Source organism: Cyprinodon tularosa, unplaced genomic scaffold (assembly GCF_016077235.1).
Source record: "Cyprinodon tularosa strain WSP-4 unplaced genomic scaffold, ASM1607723v1 ctg47, whole genome shotgun sequence".
In the NCBI taxonomy this organism is placed as follows: Eukaryota; Metazoa; Chordata; class Actinopteri; order Cyprinodontiformes; family Cyprinodontidae; genus Cyprinodon; species Cyprinodon tularosa.
In genome coordinates this window covers 747,399-774,776 of record NW_024039196.1, presented here as the reverse complement: position 1 = coordinate 774,776, position 27,378 = coordinate 747,399, and the positions used below count along the sequence as shown (strand labels likewise).

Sequence of the window (27,378 nt, the reverse complement as noted above, 5' to 3'; positions counted from 1 at the left end):
AAGGTCACATAAAATCACACTTTGGTTTCAACTGTTTATTTTCACCAGCAATCAATTAATAACTTATTACAGAGAGTGGATGTTTCGGATTTGACATACATTGAAGTAAGCGTCCCAAAGCCAAGCATCCTTAAGCTCCTCCACACGGTTCACCATGAGGCCAACCTGTTCCAAACCACTTCCCTGAAAACAGCATTAATGGATATTTGGCAGACAGAGCCTCATCTGTCAATACATTTTGAGAACAATCGCAGGAGATGAAGCGTGCCAAGCACTTAAGACCTGAGACTGAACCCAAAGGCCCAGGAGGTGAACAAGTGTTCTGTTATGAATCCAACACAATCCAGAATGTCAAGGACAACAGTTTGGAGGGGATTTTAATGGAAAACGTGGTTAAATGGCTAAAGAGAAATATTTTTTGCTCTTGTGATCACCTTTTGAAAGGCTTTAAAAATATACAATGTGTATAAAACCTCTAAAGAAACTGTTGAGCCAGACTTTAAAATCTAAAGGATCCAGTCAAGAGAGTTGCCTTTCATCAATCTCCATATTCAAAGCACACTATGGTTGAACATTAACACAATTTCTTTTACAAGCATAAGTGTTGGTTACAAAAAAAAAAATCTTTAAAGACACCAGTTTTATTGCACATCTATGCAGACAGTGCTTGGAAATGGCAATCTGTAAATATGGATGCTGTGTAAGAAATCTCCCTCCAGCTACTGCTCCTCTTCAAGTATTTCCAGCCGCCGCGGCCCGTACAGTAGAACATAAGCTATATGCCAGTCGCCTCCTCCAGACAGCCGCAGGATGTCCTCTGGTGAGACCACGCTCACCTTGTCGTCATCGAACTTCACCCACTCGTCTGTTGAAGGACAAAAAAAAAAAATTCACTTGTCTTGGCGTTACAGATAGATGGTTCTACAACTTCATACTGATCACAATATTTATCCTTTAGGATCTCACAAGTAGTTATTCATCCAAATCATCATGAATTAATCACAAAATGATCCTAAACTAAAACAGGTACAAATACGATAATTCTTTAGGATTTGTTTTTTTTTTATATAAATTAAAAATGGCAGCAGTAGCTAGTTTACACCCAGTCTGTGGTTGATGCGCATCTAAAGGTCCTGCAGCTAAAACAAGCTGCATGAGCATAGAAACTTTCCGGAAATGTGAGCAGCTGTTTGTATCATGGCCTCCACCACATAAAAGAAAACGCCTCACTAAACAATGTCTCTGGCTTTAGATAGAAGGAGCCATTACCATGGCCTATGAGACAAGGGGCCTTTCACCCCTAATAAGGTCATCACACTTGTGGTATGTTGTCATCCTGGGCACTGTTACAGGGCAAACCTTTGAAGGACATTTGTACAACTCTAGCTGGGCAACGCCACATACCTTCACTAGGTTCTATAGGTTGGATGTTACCACACAGTTCTTCATTCAGATCCTTTAGTAAGCTTATCTGGCAACACGGTAGTCACAATTAGTCATAGTGAGAAACTAAAACGGATGTTGAAAGAGAACTTTAGGTGAAAGAATGAACCCTGGTTCTCTATAAACAGGTCTCTTCTGCTGGCCAGTAGAGACTGCTGGCGTAATGTAGGGATGCACGATATTGGGATTTTGGCCGATATCCGATATGCCGATATTTTAAAACTCATGTAGCCGATAACCGATATCGATACTGATGTTAAAGCTGGACAAAAATAAGTAGTCATTGAAAATAGCAGTTTTGTTATCCATTTCTGACACTTGTATACATTTTCATATGCTGATATCAAATTGATTTTTAAAAACGCGGTATCGATCTATTTTACTTTCAAAATCTCGTGAAATTTCATCGTTCTGTTACAAACTCTTGTGATATTTTGCAAATTCTTGTGAGATTTTGTTAGTAAAATAGATCGATACCGCGTCAATATATCAACATATAAAAATATGGCAACATTTGTTGAATTTTTGGGGGATTTCGTAGCATAATGATGACATATAGCAGTATTTCATTAGTAAAAGAGATTGATATGGTGTTTTTAAATGGCAATATATCAGCATATGAAGATATTGTGATATTTTAATGTATCAATATTTTTTCCTTCGTCTTTAGAAGTTTTTAAGTCTGTAAAAAAGAAGTTTTTGAGGAAGAAGTAGTAATATATATATATTTTTTTTAGACTTTGGAAACTCAGAAGCTGATCGAATATTGGGTTAAATATCGGTGGGGTGGCCGATGTCCGATATTCAGTTTTAAGGCCAATACCGATAGGGGGCCGATTATATCGTGCATCCCTAGCGTAATGTACTAGAAGTTCTGGAGACAGTGCTGGCGGCGTGCCCCATATTAAGATAGCGCATTCATGTTTCAGAAAACTTAGGTTAATTCCCTAACTTAAAGATATGTGGGCGCAGATGCAGGCTGAGATGTGATGAGAGTTTATAGACATAATTTCCTATTAATATTCTTTGTTAAGCGTCTACCTGTCTTAGCGGTTAGAATGTTGGGTCTATGAAGCTATGCTAGGTAGCATCAGTAGAGTTTTACATCAACAATACAATTTTAAATAGACTGCCAGCACCTTCTAATCCTGAATGTTTAAAAATAAAATGAGCTCTTTCAAGGATAAAGCAATGACAGTCTGCTGTAATATTTTCAGTTTTCTCTCAGGCTGAATCAAAGTTGTGTCCTCTGTAGGAGCTTTGTGCAGCTTTTGTGCCTTTTTCTGCAGGAAAACCAGAAACATGGTATGTTCACTGTAGGGTAAAAATGTATCTGTTATTTAGTTCTTCATGGTTTGGGTGAGAAATTAGCAGATTTTAGTCAGAGTGCCAAGAGCATCTGTGTTTACAGCATCTATTCTGTAAACAGATTATAAAGTCAATACTATTAGAGCTTTGGTGGCATTCAGATTACACAAACACATGCGGTTACCTTCTTTCCTCTTGACCCATCCAACATAATGCCCCGATGAGCTGGAGCGACCCTGGTGTGTCAGTACAGCCTGCAGGTCATAGTAGCCGCTGTTGTTGGAACCGATGTCTACAGGGAGGAGATCAATTCTAATCATTTCAGATCAAATGAGTTTCCATTCTGAGCAAAAACATGGATTGAAAGCTTAGTTTACAAAAGACCTTAATGAACTTAATCACCTTTTTGATTTTTTATATGTTTGTAAATAACGTCTTACAGATGAAGGAAGTAATGCTTTCCTTAATGAGTACAACAGCCTCCCTTCTGGAATGCAGATATGAACCTCTAGAACTTTCTCCTGTGAAACGTCGGCCCAGTTTTCACTGCAGCCACATCATCATTAGTCGTCATAAGGACTGTGGGATGTTTTTAAATTTATGTTTGTCTCATTATGTTTGGCCTTTTCTACTCTTTACTTCATTAAAATGTTCTATAAACTTCCCTTGTCTTACATGCCTTGATCTGGATACCAAAATCGACTTTGGTACTGCCTAAAATGAAATTTATCTGATTTTTATTTATTATAAAGTGTGCTTATTAACAAAAAAAGAGCATCATCTTCTTAAGCCTGATGGTGTAATAGATCCTTCATATTTTCAGGTTTTCTACTCAATTTTCTTATCGTAATTACAGATTCTGCTGAGTTCTCATACCTATACCTTCATTTTAAAATAAAAATCCAAAAAAAATCAAAAAGTTATAGTGGATGTTTATGCATAGAGAAATAAATATGGAATGCTGGGGAGAATAACTCAACATACCATCTGGGAAAGAGAACGGCTCATATTTTACTTCCTTTGATTCATCTGGCTTTGTCAACACCTGATAAAAAAAAATAAATACAAATTAGTACTAATACAGAGAAATAAATCCAAATTGTAGACATTCAAAACCATTTTTCATACCTTCTGCTGCTGTTTCTCCAGTTTCTTGTCCTCCATCTCCTTAAACTTTGACCTAATCGTCAACATTTTTTCCTGGAGCTCCGGGGTGCACAACTCATATACGTCCAACATGAGTGGGAACTTAACATCCTTCACAATTCATGATAAAAAAAAAATAAAAGATTAGTTCTACCAAGGGGGTTAGAATGACAGCTGCTGTGAAGGAATAATAATAATAATAATAAGAGGGAAAAACCTTTAGAACTTTTGCATTGACCGACTCCTTCTCCTTGTAGAAAAATCGGACCATTTGGACAGTTAAGTAGGCAGGGAGGCGGCTAACTTTTGACTGGTGGAGGATAAGGACAGATAAATATCAAGCAGGCAGGTGGGAAAACGTCACATTTTGGTCCAATAACTTAATGAAAAAATATATAAGTAGGAAACAATTTATACTTACAGATTTGATATACAAAGCGTTTCTATCCAAGGTTGGAGACATTTTTGTGATTTCTTCTTGCAGTCTCTGGGGAAAGAACAGGATTAGCTCTACATCACCTGGCTGACTAACTGCTCATCACGTTATAATGAGATGCTAAGTTACAGAAATGCATTCTGAAGTGAAATAACCCCATTGGTGGCAGCTGGACTCTCTATAATGGGCGACCCTAAACAGTACTTACCAGTCGCAGCCCCGTAGCGAGGTATTTAACTTCCTGGTTAATGAAGCAGCTGAGCTGGAGCTGACTTTCTTTGCCCTTGATTGGCTCTTCTTCCTCAGACTCTGTGCATTTCATGCTGAACTCAAGAGTTAAGTCAAACTACAGAATATTTATCATGGCTGTGTTGCATTTAAATAAAGAAAATAACTAAAAATAGAAAAACATAACCGGAGACCAGAATTTATCACAGATAAGGTGAAAGGATACGAAGTTTCAAATTCTACACCGAAATACTGATCAATAAAGTTCTTCTTTGAGGATGCAGAGACAGCGCCACCTGCTGACTCAGTCTAGACATGGAAAAAAAAAAACCATTAGATACTAAACATGCATAGTCCATAAAACACAAAGTAAAATAGAGATTACCTCCATGGGAGTCTCTGGCTCAAGTGGCTCCAACTTCTGCTGAAGTACCCTCATCATCTGCAGCCAGCACTCATTAGCATCCTGGGAAACAGAAAGAAAATTAATAAATTGATGTAATGCTGTGTTTGTTTTAACTCTAAGCAACAGAGATGAATCCAGGGGTTCCTGACCTGCTGAAGATACTGTCCTTGGTCTCCCTTCTCAGCAAACTGTGGAAAGGCCATGTGGAGGAACTGCAGCAGAATTATGGGAGGAAGGCTGGAGGAGGTTTTGTCCATAGTCTCGTATAAATCCCGCAGCGCTGACGATCAAAAAGAGAAATCAAATTTTACAAACATTTACAAATTTGAAAAAAATTATAATGGAAAATAAAACAGCAACAAACCTGCAGTGATGTATTGTGCCGGGGCATTTGCTCCTGAGGATCGCAGAGCGCCTGAATACCTATGAACCATAAAAGGTCACTGAAACAGGATATCAGGATATAAAGCGCCAGTTTTTCACCAAAACTAGTAACAACCTAAATTATTCAGCATGCCGAAGTTTTGGAACTATCATTTATGCCATGTCTTTACTCCTTACCTCCTGAGAGCCGTTTTAAGCTCCGGCACGGAGCGTAGACACTGCACAGTGGCGTTCATGTAGCAGGTGTTACCCAGGTTCGTCAGGCCGCAGGGAAGCTCCATCTGAACACAGCAACACAAACGGTTGCAGAAGTTCTTTCCAGAGGTATTAAGAATAAAATCAGCTTAACATTAAAAGAAAGAAGGAAGTTGGCTGGTGATCCGAACTGAACGATCTTATGCTTAACCAGTGGTTTTCACAGATCAAGGGCTGCTGCTAGCAGGGCTGGACTATTAATCCATTTTATTCGTTAATCAAATTTTTGGTTTGTGAAGATTCAGATCTGAATTTTTTTTTTTTTACTTCAATAGCTGAGTGACATCAGTTCATCACTTTTTGTTTCCTAGATGTTTACCAATTACTTATAAACTACCTCTCTGTGCAACGCCATCAGCTCCAAACATTCCATTTTCGATATTTTCATTTGTTTGTTGTGAAAGATGATTAGATCATTACTGAAACATCTGAAGACGTATTGTGCAACCCTAATTATAAAAGCATTTTTAAAAATCTTTGTAAGGAGCCTGAGATGCCTATTCTGCAGAACTACAAATGTGCATTTCGACTTCAAACTATACCGCCATAACTTATGAGAGGAAAACAGCTTGATGACTTTATGTAAATTTGGGATATTTTTGCAAATTCATTACTAATATCAAGAAAATCATCGAAAACAGAAATTTCTTTGTAACCGTCTCTGTCAAATGTACCAACCGCTGAAGCGAGCTGCTCCTCAGTCATATCCTCCACAAACATGGGTCGAACCACCGGCTCCTCAGGCAGGGCATCTGCAGAGCCCATCATCAGCAGGGTCATTCCCTATGAAACACAGTTAGGACTTAAAATCAGTGTGTCTACCCTCTGGCTCAATGGTTAGTAAATGCTTTTTTATCCATGTCTGTGATTGTGTCTCATTATAGTTGTGGTTTACAGTGGTTTCTTAGTAGGGGTGTTAAGGTGTTGGACACGAAAACATTTTCAATCCCAAGAGTTTTGGATTTCAACAGCTAAGGATCCCAAGATAAATTTTTATTTTTATTTCATATTAGGAGTTAGATGTGGAGAACAAAGTAAAAACACTCATCACATTTCATGAACCATCATCCCCCTACTGATGCCATGCATGGCATGATACTTTACATTTTAATGGGAATTTTAGATCTGTGGAGCAGTTTAGTATAATTAGACTTTTAAAAAGTCCTGGGCCCAATTTCACAAAGGTGAGATAAGAACTAAGAATAAGTTCTGGGGGTAATTACCTGCATTTTAGCAGACAAGAACTCTGTTACTGTAGTTACTCTAGTCAGTAGCAACATTTCTAGAAGTTACCATGAATCTTTTGAACAAATGACCAGCTGAGACCTGACAGGAAAAAAGCATCAGAAACAGCGTCCTTTACTGGAGGAGCCTGTGCTTTAGGGCTGAATGATATGAACAATCTTATGTCACAATAGTTATTTCCTCATTTCTGCTGAAGCATTGTATATTGATATAAAAAAATATATAAAACCTTCAGAATGACTGCAAACAAAGTCTACAACAGAATCCTGAAAAATATATACATCTTTGACCATCCTCCAATTTAGCATTTTAGAATGTATTACAAAAAAAATGGACAGATAAAATGCACATTTAAAGAAGCAATTATCTCTCCCTCCTCATATTATTCGGTCCATGGCTTCTTACCTCTCTTAGTTTGCCATTGCCTTCTTTACTTTTTCATGATTTACTTTCAGATGTTCAAGAAGGCAAACACACCTAAGTTTGGATGACTATGCTCACAATTAGTTATAAGAAATACATTTTTAAAAAAAATCAAATAACTAGCTCTGAAAATACAATCTAAAGCTCCCAGATTAATATTCAATAATCATCCTGTTAAGATTTCTCCCCCTCGCTCAGTCATACCCCCACACTAGTTGTGACTTTTTTAATAAAAGCTTTGTTTATCTTTCACTTCTCATCTTTAATAAACAAAACTGATCCTAACCCTTTTTTTTTAACAGTTGGACACAGCAAGTGTTTACAATACTATTAATGTTTGAGCCAAACCTTTATCTCAGGAAGGATCAGCTCATATTCACACATATTACAGGACAATTCTCCTCTTATTTAATGGAATGGAATTGGTCACCTTATCATGGCTGCTCATTTTTTAGGTAAAACTTGCTGCATTGGAGCTTAGAAATTGAGCAGCGCAGCATTACAGCTGCAGAGCCCAGGCTCCCTGTCTGTGGTTTACAACATCTGTCAGACAATCTGCTGCTACCCTCTCTGTTCGGCTCAAGTTGTCTGCAGCTAGACTGTCAGTCAGAGAGAAACGCCATAACCACAGAATCCTGAATATCACAGAGCTGAATAAATTGACTCAGAATAACTGCCCTCTACTCAGACTAGTCTATGCCCACTTTCTGAAACAGGACCATGGTGTATTTTTGTGAAATATTTAGAATTCCCCCGATGCATCCACCTTTTCCACAGAAAACCTGAATACTTTATTTTTTAACAAACTATGGAAACTGATCTAGGAGGAAATGTGTCAAATTTATATGCATTTCATAGAACTCTGATAGATATCAGGAGAAAGAAATTAGGTTAAAAAAATAAACAAAACACCACCTATGATCCTACCAGGTACAATTAATACTCACATTTTTCAGTTTAATGTTTCCCCACTCATCATCCTGGAATAGAGAGGAAACATTAATCAGCTGGAATAAAAGGCATGTCTGATCAAAAGTTAATAGTCATACCAAAAGAAATTGTAGGCATTTTATTTTATTTTTGTAGAAATTGTAGGCATTTTAAAGGAAATCGCTCTTATTTTTGTTTTATCATTATATTACTTATTTTTTATTTAAAAAAAAAAAATGTTAGAATTGTAAATATACAGTTATATTACTATTTTTTATGTATCTATTACTGTTTTCAAGGCTGCACTTTAAAATATGAAACTGTCTAGAGCTGTTCTAAAAGAAATTTCTTTTTGTTGACACTCGTGTATACAAAATGACAAAATAAATCTGTCCAAGTCTATAAAAAAAAAAAAAAAAAAAAGAGGACAACTTGGGATGTTAGTTGTACAGAGACAGCTGGAGGGATGCATTTGTTACACAGCTATTAGCTTTTAGTGTCTACAATCAACGAGTTCTTGTTTAATAATGACTACGAAAATACAGACAAACATACAAAGGATGTAGCACTTGAAATGACTGTTGACTATTGGCTAATTGGTAGACAGCAGCAGTCACAATGTGAGAGTTAAGTAAAATTAGACCACAGTTGAAATAGTTTACTACTTTTACCAACTTTCTGTACCAAAAATCAGACTTTATTAATGCAATTATAATCAATAGCATTCATTATGCTTGTTACACAAGCGGTAGTTTTAAAATAAACCCAATGAAAATTCATACGAGGAAATTTAAACCAGCTGTAACAGAATGCTTTCTTAGTACCTTCAGAGTGCCTCCCTTCACCATGACCTTCTGTCTGTCCGGCTGAACTCCTGTCAGGGCAAAGAGCTGAGCCTTGAAAACCATGGGAGGTTCCTCAGTGTTAAGCTCCACTGCATCAAACTTCTCTTTGCCCCATTTCACATTTACTGAAAATGAAAAAAACAACAACAACATACTTATTATATTTATACTTAACCTTTTTATAGTGGCATCACCATAACAATCCTGCTATGGTTGTATGTGTATGACACAGCATCTTGTGCCTCAGGGAAAATAGCTGCTACAGTCCTATACAGTGTTGGTTCCCTGATCAAAGACTACTACACTATATAGACAATATATTACCATTTTACAGAAGTTTTTATTGTGATAAATACGTTAACTGGCTTATAATATTATGGGTTTAAAAAACTAACATGCTGAAGTAAACAATGTCCTGAAAAGAAGCAGTCATGAGGCTAACTTTACTATAAATGCTAAAGCAGTTGGTTTTCTTTTTTTTTTATAAATGTCCAATTTAAGAGGCAATAACAATATAAAACAACTTCAACTTGCACAAATGTGTTTTTAGTTTTTTATTCTAACTTACTAATTTTAGAAAAGCAGGTAAACACACAGACGTTAAAGCTTCCTTAATAAACTAGCTTGACAACGGCTATAGGTGGTTTGGTTAAAGGCGCTAGTTAGCAAACCGGCTGCATCAAACACATTATAAAGTTAGATGGACTAACACCAAAAACACTTAACAGACAACGAAATGACACGTATGTGTTTGTTTTACAATAGCGCTCAGCTAAATAGCTGCCACAGTCTGTTTTAAATGTAGATGGTTATCCTCTGACTGCTAGCTCGCTAACAACATAGCACGCTAGATGCTAAGCTAACATATTTGCGCTTCCTCGAGTATGCACGTGTAAAGAATGGCGCTTTGGTCTTAACTATAATAATAAACCCGCTGTCATAAAGTAGTAGCATACCTGTAAATACCGGCATGTTTGGCAGTATTTCTTTTCTCTGAGTATCTAATATTGCTTTCTGGTGTCAGTCTACTGGGGCGCGAATGAGGAGCTGGCTAGTTGTGGGTCTGAACTTCATTCAGACAGGATGACGCTGCAACAACACGCTGGGAACTTATCGATGCGCCCGAGAATATGCTCTTCTTCTTCTTGACATTTTTTATGGCAGTTGGCAAAAACGTTAGGTGAGTATTACCGCCACCAACTGGTGAGGAGTGTTCGATAATATGTTAGTCATCCTGCTGGAAGGCTTTTCGCCTACAGTATCTGTGCACATTTTAGGAAAAAGAAAAAGAAAAATTTCCGCTACTTTGTTTAGGGCTTATGAAAACTTAAAATTAATCAGTTTATTAAAATCATAAAATATCAATTTAGTCATTTTCAGTACAGATTTGTAATTGACCATTAAATCTCAGGAAATTGGAGAGTTTGACAGTAGTAGAAAAATGTACACAATAAACTATAACAAATAATAATTATTAATTATAATAAACAATTATAACTTATAACTTGATATGACTGTGAAGCAAATAGTAACTGAAAATAGAACTTAAGATTAGTTAAACAATTTCTTAATCTGAAATTATGAAAACTGTCCTTTAGTAGTTCAAATGGGCTCCGAATGCATGTTTGAGGTCCAATTTGAAGTTTCCAAAGATAGTGATTATCTAAAGATCCTTGCCATCCATGTTTATCCAGCCGTTTATCCTATTTTAGAGCAATCAATGCTTGGAAGACCACGTTCCACATCTTCTTTCTTCAAGTTGAGTTAACGTGTTTGAAGTCAGCTCTGCCAACAGGCAGCTTTGTTAGCAAGCAGATAACCATTTGATTTACTTTTACGGATCTTATGACGTGAGGGCGCTTGTGTTGTGGACTGATTCTATATAAATATCCAAAGCTAGATTATGATCCACACAGAGGCTGTTTAAGACTAATATCAACCTCCCAGCATTTCCCCCGTGACATGACACTTCTGGATTAAACAATCCTTGGTTATTTTACATTTATATTTTAAATAATGTGCAAATATTAGTATCACACCATATTAAGCTTATTAACAGAAATGAATGTGCAAAGATTTCCTGCACCATCCAGTAGAATGCTGACTGGTAAGATGTTCAGAAGATGGTCACCAAGTTTCTCCTCAAGGGGGCTACTGCCCTTTGAAGCAAGTCGTTCAGAGTCCTGTAGCCAAAGCTGTTCAGTGAAAGGAGAAGACGTGGTACGTATTGATGCACCGGCCACAGGGTTAACCTTGAGAGGATTGTCAGCCAAAAGCAATTGAAAAATATAAGGGAGCTGGACAAGGAGCCTTAACACATACAGAGCTTTTCCCATTCTGGTGTAAAATAATATTTGACAGAAAAGTTTGTAATATGTTTGGAAAATTAAAGACCTTGAGTCTGGAGGAAGGGTACAGAAAAACAGAAGGTTCGTCCACTCATTGAATATTTAGGGTGCCATGTCATCTGATGGTGTTGGTTCGTCTTCCTTGAAGTGTGCAGCCATCAACCATGATAGTATAGAATATTTCATGCTTCCTTCTGCTGACAGCCTTTATGGAGGAGCTGATTTCATGTTCCACCGGGATATGGTGCCTGCCCACAGTGTCAAAGGCAGTAAACCCTGGTCCAATGACCAAAAAAATAAATATCTAAGTGTTAAAGATGAGAAAACCACAAAATACAGATGATTCTAATCCTTCTACATCAACTAGTGCCTCCTTTACACATCAGCAGTCCCAGCAGATGATCACCTCCATGTTGAAAGTTGCAATCTATGCAAAACAAGACCCCAAGTTTGAATACAAAGAAACAAAACCATTTAGAAGCCTGAAATTTCTGTTTATTTCTTCATAATCTTTACTTAGTTTTTTGGGTTTTCCATTTGTCAGCCATAACCATGAAATCTATGATAAAGACATACAATATCTCCCTCTTGAGTTAATATAAAATTATTTATTTTCTAAAAATGACTGAAAATAGATGGAATCTTCTCTTTAAAATATTTCATAACCTTCAAAATTGTCATTTAAAGTAGAGTGGGTTTTAGCTTTTGTTCACCCAACTATTATTTGCACCAATTTTTTTATTTAACTCAGAACTGAAGTGATTGTTATGACAACCTCAATCAAAGTTAGATTTAAACTGATAAATACAAGTAAACAAAAAAAAAAAACATGATAATGATATGTTTATTGACATATCCATCAGTGCGGGGTCCAATGCAAATTACCCATGCAAATTATCCAAGACAAGAGATCATATTTCCAGTGCTTTTTTTTTTTGTTTTTTTTTACTGAAAAGAAAATAGAAATATTACAAATTAAAGACCGTGGAGGTATGCTATAATCCTTTCTTTATGTACACTCTGAATGGGGGATTTTGAAAAAATTAAACTTAACAGGAAAAACAACTTATTTGTTAATATGTCCATCATTCATACAGACTAGTTTTGCGTAAACCCTTTATGAAACTTCTAACATATGAACCAAGTTTTGGAACTTTGTGTCCATGAAGAGGTATTTTAATATATTTATATATTTTTTTTGATGTTCATAACCAGAAAAAAAACTCTGATAAAAACCAAACAGGTTGCAATTTCTTAAAAAAAACAAAACAATGGAAGAGTTAAGATTTATCTTATGTTGCAAAAAAAAAATGAAAGAACAAAAGAACTGATATGGCAGTAAAATCAATATCCAAACGTTAAGGCACAAGGTGGGGCCAAATGCTACACCTGTTTAGTCTTCTACAAATAATTTACACTCAAGTCAAACAGTGCAGTTTTACATTAGTTAACTTAATGTTTTCCTTTTGAGCCATTTCTCCATCAACCAGTATAAGGCAATACATTACAAAAAAAAAAACATTACAGAGACATGTACCAAATAAACAGAAAACAAAATCCGTTAAGTTTTACGACTCCTATATGCCATTACAGCCAAGTTCTCCTTATGGCTTGGAGCAATAAAATAATTAGAATAAAAATAATGCATAGATTTAAATGATGATCTTGCATGCTGCTCTCTCAATACTCGAAACACCTAATACTCATTAACCCCCGAAAAACAAAAAACGCTTTTCCAGATCTGATAACTGAGTTGCAAAGTGTAAAAAAAACAAAAACAAATAAACAAACCAAAAAGAAACTAAACACAAAAGGCAAAAAGACCAGCAACAATAGCTAGATGAAGGCATTTTGTCAATTTTTAAAAAGTCGGAAACAACTGTTAAATTTAGCCGAGATATCAGTCAGGTGGGGAAAGAAATGACTTCACTCGTAAATCCGCTTTCCACCCCCTGAGATCCAACTTTTTACTGCAGGACTAAAATCCTGTATAACAGTACCTTACAATGAAAACACACGTGCAGGAGTCCATACACCCCCGCCCTACATTTCCAGTTTCCATTAATGTCCGTCAAAAAACATGAAACAGAGAACGCCTTCCATCTGTTGTCCATTCTTAATTTGAGAGAATTACGCCATCTTCTGGATACAATGTAGAACTGCGAGTTTGTTGAGCTTGACACATTTTAAAGGGGGGAGAAAAAGGCAGATGGAGCAGATTCTGCCATTTACAGTCCACCATAATGTGCTGTGGCGTGAATCGCAGTTTCTCAGCGGCTTTAGTTTAGCAATTTATGTGTTTTCAATACATTTCTTTTATAATACAGGCTTTTTCCAATTTGTTGATGAGAAAAGAGGGAAAGTTTTAGAGTCCAGAAAAAGTCCCAACGGTTCAGATGGTTAGCTGAAAGACAGAACACACACCAGTAAAAAAACTATTTACATTTACATTTGTTAGTATTCAGTCAAACAGAGAATGTAACTACATTACCAGCTTCAATTTGGACCATGTTTGACAGATAAAGGAGAGAATAAAGGCTATTTGAAAAAAATCCAATGAGCGTTCCAACCTCTATCATGTTAGTTAATGAGCCCAAAACCATTTTAGTGTCAATTAGATAAAAAAAAACAGTGTCAAGATCCCAGGAGGAAGGGAAAACAACCAACCAGGAAGTGTCCCATGTTAAAAAAAGGACCCAGTAGCGCTATTAATAAATACAAAAGGTTTGAAGGTGAGTAGGGAAAATCTAAAATACAACATCAACACTTTCTGAAGAAGTTCCTGTCAACAAGTGCTTGATGTTGTGTCTGCTGCATGGAGGCTGGACTGCGCTCTGCTACAACACAGGAAACAAACAGCAGGTCATGTGACTGACTTTACCACATCTCAGCCTTCAAGCTGGGATTGAAAGAAAAAAAAAAAAAACTATGTCTGCAGCACACCCTTACTTACTGCCCCTAAAAAAAATGCTATGCAGTGATTTAAAGCTATTTCAATCCTGAATCTGTAAAATTGTGTTTAAGATGTGTTTAAGAAGAACATGTAAAGTTACACAGTCAAGTTACCTCAGTTTTCCTGTATTGCTTTTAGGGTTTTTGCGGAAGGACTGGTTGGGTCCGGAGCGAGTGGACATACTACGAGGTGAGACTCTGGAGAATGTTGAAGGTGGGGTCTTTGGGATCTTTTTCCCAAGGTGGCCGATCCATTTCTTTTGCTCCTCCTGGGTCACGGCCAGTAAGAGCATATCCCGGGCAGAGGTGACATCATAGTTTACTGTTAAGAGATAAGGGAGCAGATAAACAATCAAACTGAGGTCCATAAATACATCTTACTAATAGGGGCGAGTATTGGCATGGGTGTTGCGATAGGATACGAGTCACGATACTTGGGTCACAATATGACATCACAATATTAGAATATCACTGTAAATTGCGATATTTTTCACAGCCATCAAATTAAGCGTAAAGATAAAAAAAGCAAGTGTTATTTTGGTATCCGTGTTGTTTGGGGTTTGATTCTTCCACTGCGACAGCCTCAACTACAGTTATGGCGCTGTGCCGCACAGCAAAAGAGCTGCACAGCTATATCAGTTAGTGGCGGTGCAGAGGTAGCCCATTTTCTTTCATTGTTTCAGGTAAAAATGTTTGGATTTTTTTTAACTCGATACTAGGAACTGAAAGATCGATATTATACTGGGCAGTCGAAATCACAATATATCTCCAAATCGTTTTTCCCACACCCCTACTTACTAATGTGAGAAGAGGAGAAGAAAAAATAATGACAATTTCTATTAACGCCTTTTATTTCATCTAAAAAGTAAACCACAACACATCAACCCCGTTGGTTTAGATTTAGGCTTGAAATACTAAAGCTGAATTTATTTTTCAATGCTTATCTATAGACCTAGAAACTAACGAGATTTTGGACAACTAAGTCTAGATTTTCCTTTTTTTCTGCCTTAGATTTCCTTTAACCAAAAGTGTTACCCTACCTTTGCAAGGAGCAATAACGTCTTCCTTTTTGTCAAGGTGGTCCCTGTGGCACTTCACGTGGCAGCGGCGGCACTCCAGGGCCGGAGGCGGCTTGAATACATGCCACAGGGGCTTGGCGCAGGCCTCACAGTTGGAGGGGAAGTGATATAGTGTGGGGATGAACTCATGACCTTTGTGTGCAAGACAGTTGGTCTTTTCGCCCTGAGGGACAGGAACTTCCTCAAGCTCCTTTCTGCACTCTCCTTCATTGGCATATAGAATCTGCACAGACAAATGTACACAAATCTGAGTAAATGAGAAAGCGGGCAGGAAAAAAATGAAACCAGCAATCATGATGTAAGATTTTAACCTGAAATATCCTAGGAATCTCTTCTGTTTCTGCGCGGTATACGTCCCCTTGGGTGACAGGTCTCACATGAAACAGTTTACTATAAAAAAATAAATAAATAAAGATTCGACCTGAATTAGAAGTGGTGATATCAGACAACATTTTTGTGCAAAAAGAAAAAAAAAACAACCTCAAATCACAGTTATAACAAACTACTTACTCGATATCAAGTACCATGGAAGGGTTAGACAGTTCTTTCTCCTGCTCATCGTTGTAGAAGAGAATCTTCTTACTGCTCACCACCACATACTGCAAATGATCAAACACATCAAACACAAAGAGCAGGTGCCAAATTTAAGGGTCAAAACGTTCGTAGTAGAGTCAGGTTTTAAAAAAGACAAATGAGATGGTAGGAAAAAACAAAACAAAGGGGTGTACCTGTCTCTTCCATCCATATCGCTTGATATTAGTACGATTTGGAATAGACAACCAGCCCTCCAATCTGGATTCTAAAAAGAAACACGTATGCAAACGGTTACCATTTGTCCACTTTATGCAGCACAGAGAGAGAAGCCATGCAGCAATCCTAACTTAACTGGGGGGTTGGGGGAGACCAAGGTTATACTACAAAGCTGCTATAAATAAAAATATAAAAAGGTTTAAGGAGACTGCAATCAAATTGGTGAAAGACTGTAGCTAGCCCATGCAGGAAGAGAATATTAAGCAGGGTTAGGGGCTTTTTAACAGCATTTTTCATCTATATTCTATTCACACAGGGTTCCTACAGGGTTTCATTAAGAGTTCTCTATCCTTTACACCATTTTTTTTTTTTATACAAAAAGAAATATGAATGTACGGCAGCTATGGTGCAGTAGGAAAGCTATAAAAATGTACCTACAAAATCTGGAAAAATGGAAGGAATAAAAGGCATTACAGGAAAGTAAGGAGGGAAGAGAGGACAGAAGAAACTAAAGAGAAACACAAGGAAGAAAGAAGACAAGCTAGAACATAAAAAAGGATGCAAGGAATAAAGGAAAGAGGATGTATGGAAAGAGAATAAACTAAAAAAAAGGGAAAATGAAAGAAGGGCTGCAGCTAATGATTATTTCGCAAATTGATTAATCTGTCGTTCATTTTTTCCATTAATTGATTAAAAATCGGACATCAAATTGTTCCGTAAAGAATCCTTTTTTTCTAAATTAAACCAGGTGAAACTAAAAAGCTTCACTTGAGGAGTTCTGGTTAGAGCATAATGACAGACAAAAACATTTTTATCTTAACAGCAAAATGTTTTCATACTTCTTTTTAGAATTTTTTATATAAATACAGCTCTAAGTGGGTAGCTCTGTCAGCAAAAAGCATATTTTAGAGTCTTTATACTAAAGTTAACGATTATGCGATTACTAAATTAGTCTACGTTTATTTCAATAATCAATTAATCACCACTAATCCGGTTATTTGTTTCAGCCCAAACAAAAGGGAGAAGAGAAGGAAGACAAGTAGCACAGTGGGTGGGAAAAGGAGGCAGACGAGGAAGAGAAGGGACAAGGAAAGCTAGCAAATCTAATCAGAGTGGTAGTACACAGGGAGGGATGGAATAAAGGGATACATGAAGGGAAGTCAGGCAAAGACTGAACGAGGGCTGAAACACAGGATACAAGGTAAGACAAGAATTAAAACAGGAAAGGACAAGAAGACTTGGATGTGGGACATAAGAAAAGAAGAAAATATAAAAAGGAGGGAAGGAAGAACAAAGTGTACAAGGAGGGTGGGTGAGAAAAATAAGACAGGAAAGAAGAAGAGAAACATTTAGACTGCTGAAGAAGACTTTCCAGACTGCATAGGAACCCTGTTTGGTACGTTATGGTCAGCACTGCAGGCAGAACGTTTAGACTCTTATTTTCCAAACACCAAGTCCTTCCACAAACACCATGATCACAGGTTATAGTTCAACTGTTTCTACATTTTTTTGTTATAAAACAACAAAGGAGTTTGGTTCATGCTGCTGAAAAACTAGAACCACAGGATCAGTGAACTGAAAGGGGTTTGTCTAGGCAACAGAGCAGAGTGAGAGAAATCTTTGGGTTAGCATCATCACTGGTGAACATGCTGACAGAGATAGGAAAAAATAAATAAAAGGAGTTTAACAAGTGTAAAGAACAGTGTTTTAAAATACAAGTACGTTTCTAGTGTCACAACAAACATGCCAGCGGTGAGATAGGACACTGGGCGACTACTGCTAAAGGTAGTATTGTGTTTTCACTTCAAGTCACCGTAGTGTCAATGTTTAGTATCATTTTCTAAAGGTGTTTTCATTCTCAGCCTTCCAGCTGTAGTTTTGCATTTCTTTCAACAGATACCGAAGCTCAGGCAGAACATTTGAAGAAATCAGATAAAATAAATAAATAAAACAAAAAAGGAAACACAACAGCTGCAGCACAGGACGGGTAAGGGGATCATCTACCGAGTTACTCACAGAGGAAAAGGAATAGTAGTTACAGAGATAAGAGTAAGGAGAACCAACTGGACAAGAGGGAAATAAAAGAGAATGTTTTAACAAGAGAAAATTATGTACATCTGCTTTGCAAAGGCTTTTAATGCTGGTAACCACAGTAGCTTATGCTAACTAATCAATTGCTGCATGAGCTTCCTGATATGCAGCGTGCTAAACGTAAGTTAAGAGATGCCAGACAACTTGGATGGTGACCAGAATCTGATGATTTTCAGTGTTCAGCTTGTTCAGACCTCACCAATAACCCTTAAAAAGTGATCAATGAACATAACCATCCTAAGGACACCAGCACAGGCTAACAATCATTGCATAGAAGCTGTTCCTAAGAAGAATAGGGGTGAGTATTGGCATGGGTAACACGATTCGATACCTGGGTCATGATACGATATCACGGTATTGCAATATTTTTTCCCAGCTATCAAAATTAAAAGTATAGAAAAAAAAAAATGAAAGTGATGTATATGTTCATCAGATGATATTGATTGTTTAGTTATTTTGGAATACATGTTTGGGGTTTAAGTGAGTCCAGGTCTTCCACTGTGACGGCCTCAACTACAGATATGGCGCTGTGCCGCACAGCAAGAGGGCTGCACAGTGCTATCTGCCAGGGTCGCGGTGCAGAGGTAGCCCATTTTCCCTCAGTGTTTTAGGTAAAAATCTATATATATTTTAAATCCATACTAGAAACTGAAAGATCGATATTATATTCGGCTTAAAGCTAGAAGGAGATCAGTTTTAAGAAGCTGTTGAAATGACTTTCTACCATTAACACTGTTAGAAAGAGAGGTGTGCAAGACATTCAGCAGGTAACAAGAAGGCTGGATGGAGTGCCACAAGAGTGGCCCAGTTTTATCCTCTCTAATCCATGTGTGTTAAATAAATATGAGATGTGACAGCTTCACATTGAAGTTTTTTTTCTATGATAAAGGCAGGCACTGCATTTGTTTTGATATATCCAATCAAATCAACTGATTCCACTTTTTGTGATCAATGTTCTGGATTGAAACATGTGGGGGCGCCAGAACTCACTACACTGGAGGACAACAGGATATAATAAATGAAAGGTATAGTGGAGGATTTTCATGATTTTTTTAAAAGATTTGCCATCGTCACCAAAAAAAAAAAGCATATGCACAAACCTGTACCCGCCCATGAGAGGGAATGCCTATAAATCTTGTGCGAGAGCGTGCACAAGCCCATTTGTCCTCGTGCACGCTCTGTTTAAAAGTTGCTGTTTGCATGGCTAATACAAGCTTACTTTTCAAAAGAAGATTTGTAATTTTTCCTCTATGTCAGTCTCACCAACGGTAAGTGAAAATGGGGACGAGCACATTCGTATATCGCCGGAATGATTTAGGAGGACCAATCATTTTGATGATCCACTCGCTAAAAGAACATCCTTCACTATACCTTTAAGCCGATGGGTCAATATTTACCCTTTATCTTAACATAAATGAATGAACTTATCTTGATTTCAAAGAGTTCGTCACACTGTTCCTCCAGATGTTGAAGTTACATTTGATTTGCAACAAAGAGAAGAAAACGTAGAAATACACGACATGTAGAAAATGTTTCAGTGAAGTTACATTTGCTCAAGACAAGGTGGTCAGGCTCAACTAAATAACATTGGAAACATTACAACGTGATTTATGTGCACTATTGGTCCTGATAGATAAAATTAGTAGGTTAGAGTGAAGAAGTACTTCTCACATCATAAAAGTGAAGTTGTGCCACTTAAAGCAATAACAGGGGAAGAAAAACCGTGACTTTATTTACCGGCACATCAAAGCTGTACAAAAACTGAAGATCGAAAACTGGCCACCAGATTAGCGTCTCTTAACTTTTGTGTATATGTTAAACAAAACAGTAAATTTACTGTTTGCAAATAAGCTGATTTGGACATATATTAACGTAGTTCCTACTCTGAATGCAAAAATTTATAATGGATTTTTAAGATGGTAAAAAAGTAGGACGACAATTCAATCATGTAACTGTTCAGTCTTAAATTGTATAATTCCCCAGTCATTTGAGTCCTACTTCTCAAAGATAAACTCCTACCTGCAGGATTACTGTCCGTTTCATCAGTCTGCAAGCTGGTGATGCTTGAATTCTCCATTCTTTGCTGCAAATCGTTCAGCTTCTCGCGGAGCTGCTCAATGTCACTTTCCTTGCTAGCCAACTGCATCTGCAGCTCATTGCGATGTGTGAATTCGTCTGCAAGTTGCTGGAGACAGCAAAGCCAAGAGTTCTGGATTAAAACTCAAAGAAAACTCACAGCATTTGTTTTCCGTAATGGAGACTGTAACCCACCGCCTGCATATCATTGACCTCCCTCTGGTACTTGATGGCCATGCTGTTAAACTTCTCTTTCTCTTGATTGAGTTCTTGCTGAAGCTTGCGGTTCTCTTTCTCCTTCTTGCGCAGTTCTGCAGTGCTGCCTTTCTTCTTCTGGTCAAGCTTCATATCTTTACGATTCATGATCTCTGCCAGCTTGTTGACAGCCTGAAAGTAAAGATACCAACCCTGAGTAATTATTCTGCCAGTAATCAGATCATTAATTCTGTAGACCCTCTGATGCTTACCTGAGTCTTCAGTGTGCGCTCTGTTTGGAGCACCTTCTCATAGTTGGCTTTGATTGAAGCCATGATCTCTTCCTTCTGTGAGACATATTCTAAAAGACAAAGCATGAAGTATTTAGTGCTTCAGGTTTCTATGCAGTATACTTAAAAACTTCTAAACTTTAAAGAAGCCTTCGTTCTCATTGTAGTATTAAGGCTATTTTAAAACAATCCATTTGTGGCAGAAAGCTCTGCAGTGGTCATGATGTAAATATGGAGTGAAAAGAAGATATAAGGATTGATTGATGAACAAATATAATTCATTGCTGGGATGTGGAAGCACAAACAGATAGACAAAACGTGATATTTTCCTTCTATTGTTTAATTCATGCTTTGAAGAGCTTTAAATTGTCCTTGTAAAGAATTGTGCTATATAAATAAACTTGCCTTGCCTTTTCCAGACTGTGTTCCAACTTAAGCATGATTACATAATTACAATGGAGCAGGGACACAGTTGAGCAAAGGACCGTACCTTCCTCCTTAAGACGAAGCTTCTCACTCAGCTCTGTGTTATCTTTGCTGAGGGTCTCCACATCTTTGGTCAGTGTTTTATTCGATTCCTCAAGCTGCAAACAAGTAAAATAAAAAAAAATCTCACTCCGGGTTTCTGAGGCAAAAGCCACACCATAAAGTTTAAAACAAAGACTTTTCGGTTTAGCTCACCCGTGCAATAGTGGCCTCTCTTTCTCCCAACTCCTGCTTGTGCCTAGCTGTTGCTTTCTTGTTCTCTTGGCTGAGTTCGAAGTACTGCTCTTCCTGAAGAGCCCGAGCGAGCTGCTCAGACTCGGCCTTGGTTACCGTCAGATCCAGTTGAGCAGACAATGAATCCCTGCGTCGCACAAAATAAACAACTTAAAACCCTTGAACCCAGATAATCAAAGCCGCACTAACATTGAGACGACTTCATCCCTTACCTATCACTTATCAAATCCTGCACCTTCTTCTGTGCTTCTTGTAACTGCCTGTTCCGTTCTTCTATCTCCTCTTTTAATTCCTTAACCTGAGTTTTGTAAAGTGTCTGAAAGAGAAAACAGATGAGCATTTTACCTTGTTGGAGAACGGCAGAGGGATTTGGATCCTTGGAATTTCACTTACAGAAAAATACTGTTCGGCTTCAAGCTGGTCCTGAAGTTCCCTCATCTGTCCCTCGTTGCCTCTGTACTGCCTGTTGAAACAAATCCAGAATAATTTATCTGGTATTTATAGTTATTTTCAACTGAAATGAAATAAGACCTTTGTTTAAATCACAAACTTAAATATCAAAAAGGAACAAAACAAACAAGCATGTAAAATTATGCTATTTACTAGAACACATTGGGTTAAGGATTAGCTAATTAGTGGATGGAGCTGGCCTAATCCTGTTGGGTAAACATTGTCTCAGATCAGCTTTGCCATGCTTATGTTCTAATCCAGAATAATAGCACTTATTAGAGAATAACAGGCAATTTGAAAGCAATTCACACCTTAACCTCCTAAGAGCTTTACTGTCCCATGCAGCAGGGTTAAAAAGTAAGAGCTGCCAGCTCGTTTTACAGTAAATCAAAGTGCCAGATTGGTTGAGCCACTTATTTTCCAAACAATTCTTACACTCAGTCTACCTTTTAATGGGGCACCACTAAGAAAGCATATTTTTTTTAAACTTACTTTGTCAGCTGTGCCAGTTGGAACTCCAGAGAGCGTTTGCTTTCCAGCACGGTGTTGATCTCCTGCTTGAGCTGCTTCTCTGAACACCGTAGGCGGTCAACATCCTGAGTGCGGCTCTTCAAGTCATTCTGGGCAATGACTCGCTTATTTGACTCCTGTTCCAGATGTATGTGCAGACTTTTCACCTAATCAATGAAGATTTAAGAGTTGTGAGGGTTTGGAGGGATATAAGGCAACATTTAAATTTGTAAAGTCACAAAATATTTTCTGATTTTTACATTATTGCCAAAAAGGAGGCAAACTAGGAAAAGACAAAGCACGTAAGGAGAGGAGGAAGCACACAAGGCTTTGTCCTTCCCTTCTTCCTGTTTTCCTTGTATGCTTAATTTCAAATACCTCATTTCCCTGACCCCAGAAAAACTCTCTATAAATGGCAACTTTGCTAAGTTGTACATCAGTCGAATACATTAAATAACAAGTCTAAATGGCAACGCTCATACAAATCTTTTTCTAATTGAAGGAAATCCATTGCAGTAATGGAAAAAAAATTAACCCATGTTAGAGTATTAGAAAATACTCGATTATATTTTTATCTAACTTGTCCAGACCTGAACAAAAATGAGCAAACCCATTATCTTCAACACTGTATTTATGGTAGCCTAAATAAATCCAACATCTCATAAACATCAGCAGTTTACTAACCTCGTCTTCCAGCCTTTCTTTTTGCTTCATCAACTGCTCCATTTTCTGCACCGACTGCTTCAGGTCAAATTCTAACATTGAGCACTGCTTCTCAACCTCCACCACCCGGCCTTCTGCCCTTATCCTGGCTCCAGTCTCCTCTCCCATCTTCTGCTGAACAGCTGCAGTCAAACAGGGACAGACACAAAATGATGTTTAAAGCAACAGATGTAGTCAGGAAAAATGGAGACCTTATAAAAAATAAAAAAAGACTCCAGGAACAATCTATCAAAGGAAAGTTTATTCTGAGTTCTAATACATGCTTAAAAATAATGGGCCTCATGCAAGGACCGTTCATACGCACAAATTCGCTGTTTAATGGAGTGATTTAGGAGAAAATGTTGCATTCACCGTTTGTTGACTTGACGTAGGAGTCTTGCACAATCAGTCAGCTGTTAATCAAACCTAATTTCTTACTAAATGATTACATTTGTTTTACTTAGAATCATTTGTCACTTTATTATGTGACATTATGCAACTCTGAAACTATAAATTACATTTTTATTTGCTGATGACAGAACTATCGGTCGCTACACCTGCAGCTGGAATGTCGGTATCCAGAGGATACTGGTTTAATTTGTTGTCATTTCATCAAAACAAAGAACAGTGCAGATCAAGCTACTATTGCAATAAAATCTGGAAGAGAAAATGGACGGAGGGTTCAGCAAAGCTCCTCTAACGGTAACACCTGCATTCACTTTATTCCATGGCAGCTTCTTGGCTTTGTTCTGACAAATGTGGAATGTTTGTGGTTTGGGTCTGTCTGAATTGGTCAAATTTGAGTTTCACCGTTAACATTTTTATGTTCATGTATGAGAAAGATGGAGAATATGATAAAGGGATGACAGACGAGGTCTGGAGATGTACAGTGCAGGTATGTGTGAGTATTAAAAGGAGATTTAGCGGAATGTTGTCATGATGGGTGATTGGGAAATCGTATTAAGCATTTACATCATATGTATCAAATTATTTTTCTTTTCATATTATTTTAATGTTCTAGTTTTATAACATTGCAGCCCACAGCATTTACAGCTATTGTGATTTATTTCACTGCTAAGCTTTCGCTGGTCCTTTAATGTTGCAGCTCAGCTCCCAGTCAGCAGATTTTTGAACCTGTAAAGTTTTTTTCTTCATCTTCAGTGCCATTTTTATGAATGAACACCCTCTGAAGAAAGTGGGAAGTCATAGCCCTCCCACTTATATGTACAGATATATAGCATTATTGGGGTAGTAATTATGCAGATTTAAATTTCTAGGGAACCAGCACTCACACACAGGTTGACTGCATCAGGTTTACGAGGGTCATTTACGATTGTTTACTGATGTTAAGAACATTTGATGAATCTGTTGTGGTGTGTTCGTAAAAGCCCACGTCTTTTTTAAGAGAAATTTACGACAAGAATATGAAAATGTTGTTGCATGAGGCTCACCGTTATCAAGAAGAGTGAATTCTCTATTAGCAATGTTCCCAAAAGGAATTTGATAACTTTAATGATTTGCATTAAGCCTCCTAATCCTCTTGTTGCTTATTACTCCATATCAGGAGTCATTCTCTTTTAACATGGGACTTTTTTTTAAGTCCAGAAAATCCAGATCATATTTTAGAGCATTTGAAATTTGAGGTGCATCAATCTGATATTAATACCACTTTCGATCCAAAAATAAAAAAAAGTTTTCTATCAAGTATCATTGAAAATGGACCTGATCCAAAAGAGAGGTATAACCAGTCCATTTCTCAGTTACCAGTTTAAATTAGGTAAAAAAAAAACAGTTGAGCAGTAGAAATGCACATCTGTTTTTGATTCAATAAATACATTCTATTTCAAAGCTTACAGTTTTAGGATGAAATTTGTCCTGTGACTTCCTTTTCTGACTTAACACTCCAAAGTTGCCTTTTAAGATGTACACGGGTTCATCCATACACCTTATAAAGTTAGATGGATACATCGGCCGGCCGACATTTCTAGCTGTCAGAATTGGCCGACAGTTGCAAGCATTAAACAATAAGTGCAATAAGCAGCTATGCCTTGGGATCATGTAGGTGCATGCATTGCCACTCTTTTACATTAGCTATAAAATGTTAGATTTTGGTTTGACTGCTTAATAGATCTTTTTGTTTAAATTTAGACATGCGTGACATTTATTATCGATGTGTCATTTCTGGGATGCAAATAGAGAAAGAAAAAGCAATATCTGTTCCAAGAATAGGGCTGGGTATCGAACTTTGGTTCTTTTATGGTACCGACCGAAATGCTTCGGTTCTACAGAGTATCGAAACACGCCTCGTCTTTCGGTACCAAGTTTCGGTGATTGGCTGTAACACTTAACGTGATTGCGTCATCCAGGAAAAATACACAGGTGGTCACGCCTACAGCCAGGGTTCATGTGTATCTGTTGTGAACTGGTTGTGAGCGTCGTGGAACCCCTTTAAGGGCATTTTAAAGGGGTTCCACGACGGTCAAAAGTGTGGCTTGACTTTATTAAGACTGATGCTAATAGTGCGCAATGCAATACATCGTGCACGGAAATAATTTAAGAGTAGAAAGTTTCTCGGTGTTTGACTGCAAGAAGAGCGGACCGCAGCCAGCGCGACCATCCTCCTCTCAGTAGCCAGTGGGCAGAGCAAAGCCAGAGCGGAGTGAATCATGCCGCTTTCAAACTGGACAAAGCAGGAGCAGCAAAATCACGTCTGCTGCTTCCTTTTTTGCTGCTTGTACCAGCTTCTGACGCGCGGCTGAAGAAGCTTTGCTGCTCTGGCTGCGCGGTGCAAAAGTGTGTCTGACGCGCGTTGGGCGGAGCTACTCTATCCTTTCTTTGCCTTGCAGCTATATTTGCTGTGATCAGTGGGAATAAAGTAGTTTTATTATGTTTTTAAGTGGGAAAATCCACCTGAAAACTTAATCAGTGCAGTCAGTTCATCCTGCCTTCCAATATTTCTGTCGGAGCTGCTCAGACCCCCACATACCAGCGGTGCGCTGTCAGTAGGATCCCATTCAACGGGCTTGTTTGTCAGACATGGTCATTTTTCTAAAGGAAAACTGCTAAGTAAAAAGGTCCTCACAATGTAACAGTTAGACACTGAAATTTTTTTTTTTATGTAAGAGGAAAAATGTAAATGGAAAAATCAGAGCTTAAAATAAAACTCAAGATTTGTACTTTTTTATGTTGTGTAATTTTCTTTTTTTTCGAATGATATTATAAAACTGGTATCGAAAAAAGTATCGTTCAGGAACCGGTATCGAAGTGAAGGTATCGGTATTGGTACCGGAACCGAAAATTTTTGAACCATACCCAGCCCTATCCAAGAATCTGCCCAAAAATTTCCCATTATATATCGGTGATCAGTTAGACTGACGGCCAAATAATCCTTATCAGCCTGCAGTTACCCAGCATGCTCGGTGGCTTCCAAACACTGAATTTAAGCTAACTTTAGATCACATTAAAAAAAGCTGAGGCTTAAATAAGTCTTTTACTAAAATATAGCAAATGATGCAAAACATATGAAATCTATCTCCCCTGAAAAAAGAAAAGACTCAGAGAAGATGGACGGGCATGCTGCGACACAGGGCTGGCATACCAATCATAACAGCTGATTTGGCTTCTTCAATAGATTCGTATTTGTCAGTGAGCTGTGCCCGGGTCACTCTGTGCTCTGTCTGCTCCTGCTCCAGGCGCTGCTGGAGGGTCTTCAGCTTGTAATTCAGGTCAATCTCCAAACCGTTCATTTCCTATTGTGAGAACAAAGATGAAGACAACATCAACACTACTTCTTTAGATCAGAAATACTCGCTGCAAGTGTAATCTGTGTGTACCTTCTCAAGGTAGTTGCTCCTTTCTTGGGCATGCTTACGTTCCCCTTCCACTTTAGAAAGATTGATCTTCAAGTTTTTGTTGTCCTCTTGCAGTCCAGCCAATCTCGCTGCATATAAAAACAAAGTCAGCCCCAAATTTAATTGTAAAATCAATCTTTTTACAGCCCAAGTAATTGTTTGCTTGACTTTTATTATACATTTTAAGGCCCTTCATTCCAAACTAATCATGTCACACTGATTCTAAACTTCTGTTAATGAGAGGGAGGGGGCATAAGAAAATCTTCATATTCTTATTGTTTCCAGCCTAAATAATCATTTGCTAAATCCCTGAAG

The 27,378-nt window shown here is 37.7% G+C and overlaps 2 protein-coding genes across 4 annotated transcripts in view; both read right to left on the bottom strand.

The window, feature by feature from the left end:
• Nucleotides 1–20: 20 nt before the first annotated feature.
• On the bottom strand, nucleotides 21–10,021 carry usp14 (ubiquitin specific peptidase 14 (tRNA-guanine transglycosylase)). Its single transcript, XM_038301580.1, has 16 exons — nucleotides 10,006–10,021; nucleotides 9,029–9,174; nucleotides 8,222–8,254; nucleotides 6,285–6,389; nucleotides 5,529–5,632; nucleotides 5,332–5,390; nucleotides 5,117–5,247; nucleotides 4,947–5,027; nucleotides 4,788–4,870; nucleotides 4,542–4,656; nucleotides 4,319–4,384; nucleotides 4,115–4,207; nucleotides 3,880–4,008; nucleotides 3,736–3,796; nucleotides 2,936–3,043; nucleotides 21–865 (listed from the first exon to the last, which is right to left on the bottom strand). Exons 1-16 carry the CDS (start codon nucleotides 10,019–10,021, stop codon nucleotides 720–722), a joined length of 1,476 nt encoding a protein of 491 aa, XP_038157508.1. The 3' UTR covers nucleotides 21–719.
• A 1,849-nt stretch (nucleotides 10,022–11,870) lies between these two features.
• Nucleotides 11,871–27,378, bottom strand: part of rock1 (Rho-associated, coiled-coil containing protein kinase 1) — a 46,843-nt gene continuing 31,335 nt past the window's right edge. The window contains exons 17-33 of one of the 3 annotated variants that reach the window (XM_038301575.1): nucleotides 27,046–27,152; nucleotides 26,811–26,961; nucleotides 23,195–23,355; nucleotides 22,493–22,677; nucleotides 21,944–22,013; nucleotides 21,763–21,866; nucleotides 21,512–21,677; nucleotides 21,321–21,414; nucleotides 20,813–20,901; nucleotides 20,541–20,732; nucleotides 20,289–20,454; nucleotides 16,157–16,227; nucleotides 15,939–16,027; nucleotides 15,740–15,818; nucleotides 15,390–15,651; nucleotides 14,464–14,671; nucleotides 11,871–14,234 (exon numbers count right to left, since the gene is read on the bottom strand). In XM_038301575.1, the coding sequence (XP_038157503.1) occupies nucleotides 14,183–14,234; nucleotides 14,464–14,671; nucleotides 15,390–15,651; nucleotides 15,740–15,818; nucleotides 15,939–16,027; nucleotides 16,157–16,227; nucleotides 20,289–20,454; nucleotides 20,541–20,732; nucleotides 20,813–20,901; nucleotides 21,321–21,414; nucleotides 21,512–21,677; nucleotides 21,763–21,866; nucleotides 21,944–22,013; nucleotides 22,493–22,677; nucleotides 23,195–23,355; nucleotides 26,811–26,961; nucleotides 27,046–27,152 (2,246 nt within the window). In that variant the 3' untranslated portion in view covers nucleotides 11,871–14,182. Of the gene's footprint in view, nucleotides 14,235–14,463; nucleotides 14,672–15,389; nucleotides 15,652–15,739; nucleotides 15,819–15,938; nucleotides 16,028–16,156; nucleotides 16,228–17,869; nucleotides 18,242–20,288; nucleotides 20,455–20,540; nucleotides 20,733–20,812; nucleotides 20,902–21,320; nucleotides 21,415–21,511; nucleotides 21,678–21,762; nucleotides 21,867–21,943; nucleotides 22,014–22,492; nucleotides 22,678–23,194; nucleotides 23,356–26,810; nucleotides 26,962–27,045; nucleotides 27,153–27,378 lie in introns of those variants that run through there. The other 2 variants (XM_038301576.1, XM_038301577.1) reach the window with 2 other exon arrangements.

Coding starts and splice junctions, on each gene's coding strand:
- usp14 (XM_038301580.1), bottom strand. Junction 5,248..5,331: donor GGCACAATACATCACTGCAG/GTTTGTTGCTGT, acceptor TTTGATCGTCAG/CGCTGCGGGATTTATACGAG. Junction 3,044..3,735: donor GCCGTTCTCTTTCCCAGATG/GTATGTTGAGTT, acceptor TCCTCCCTGTAG/ACATCGGTTCCAACAACAGC.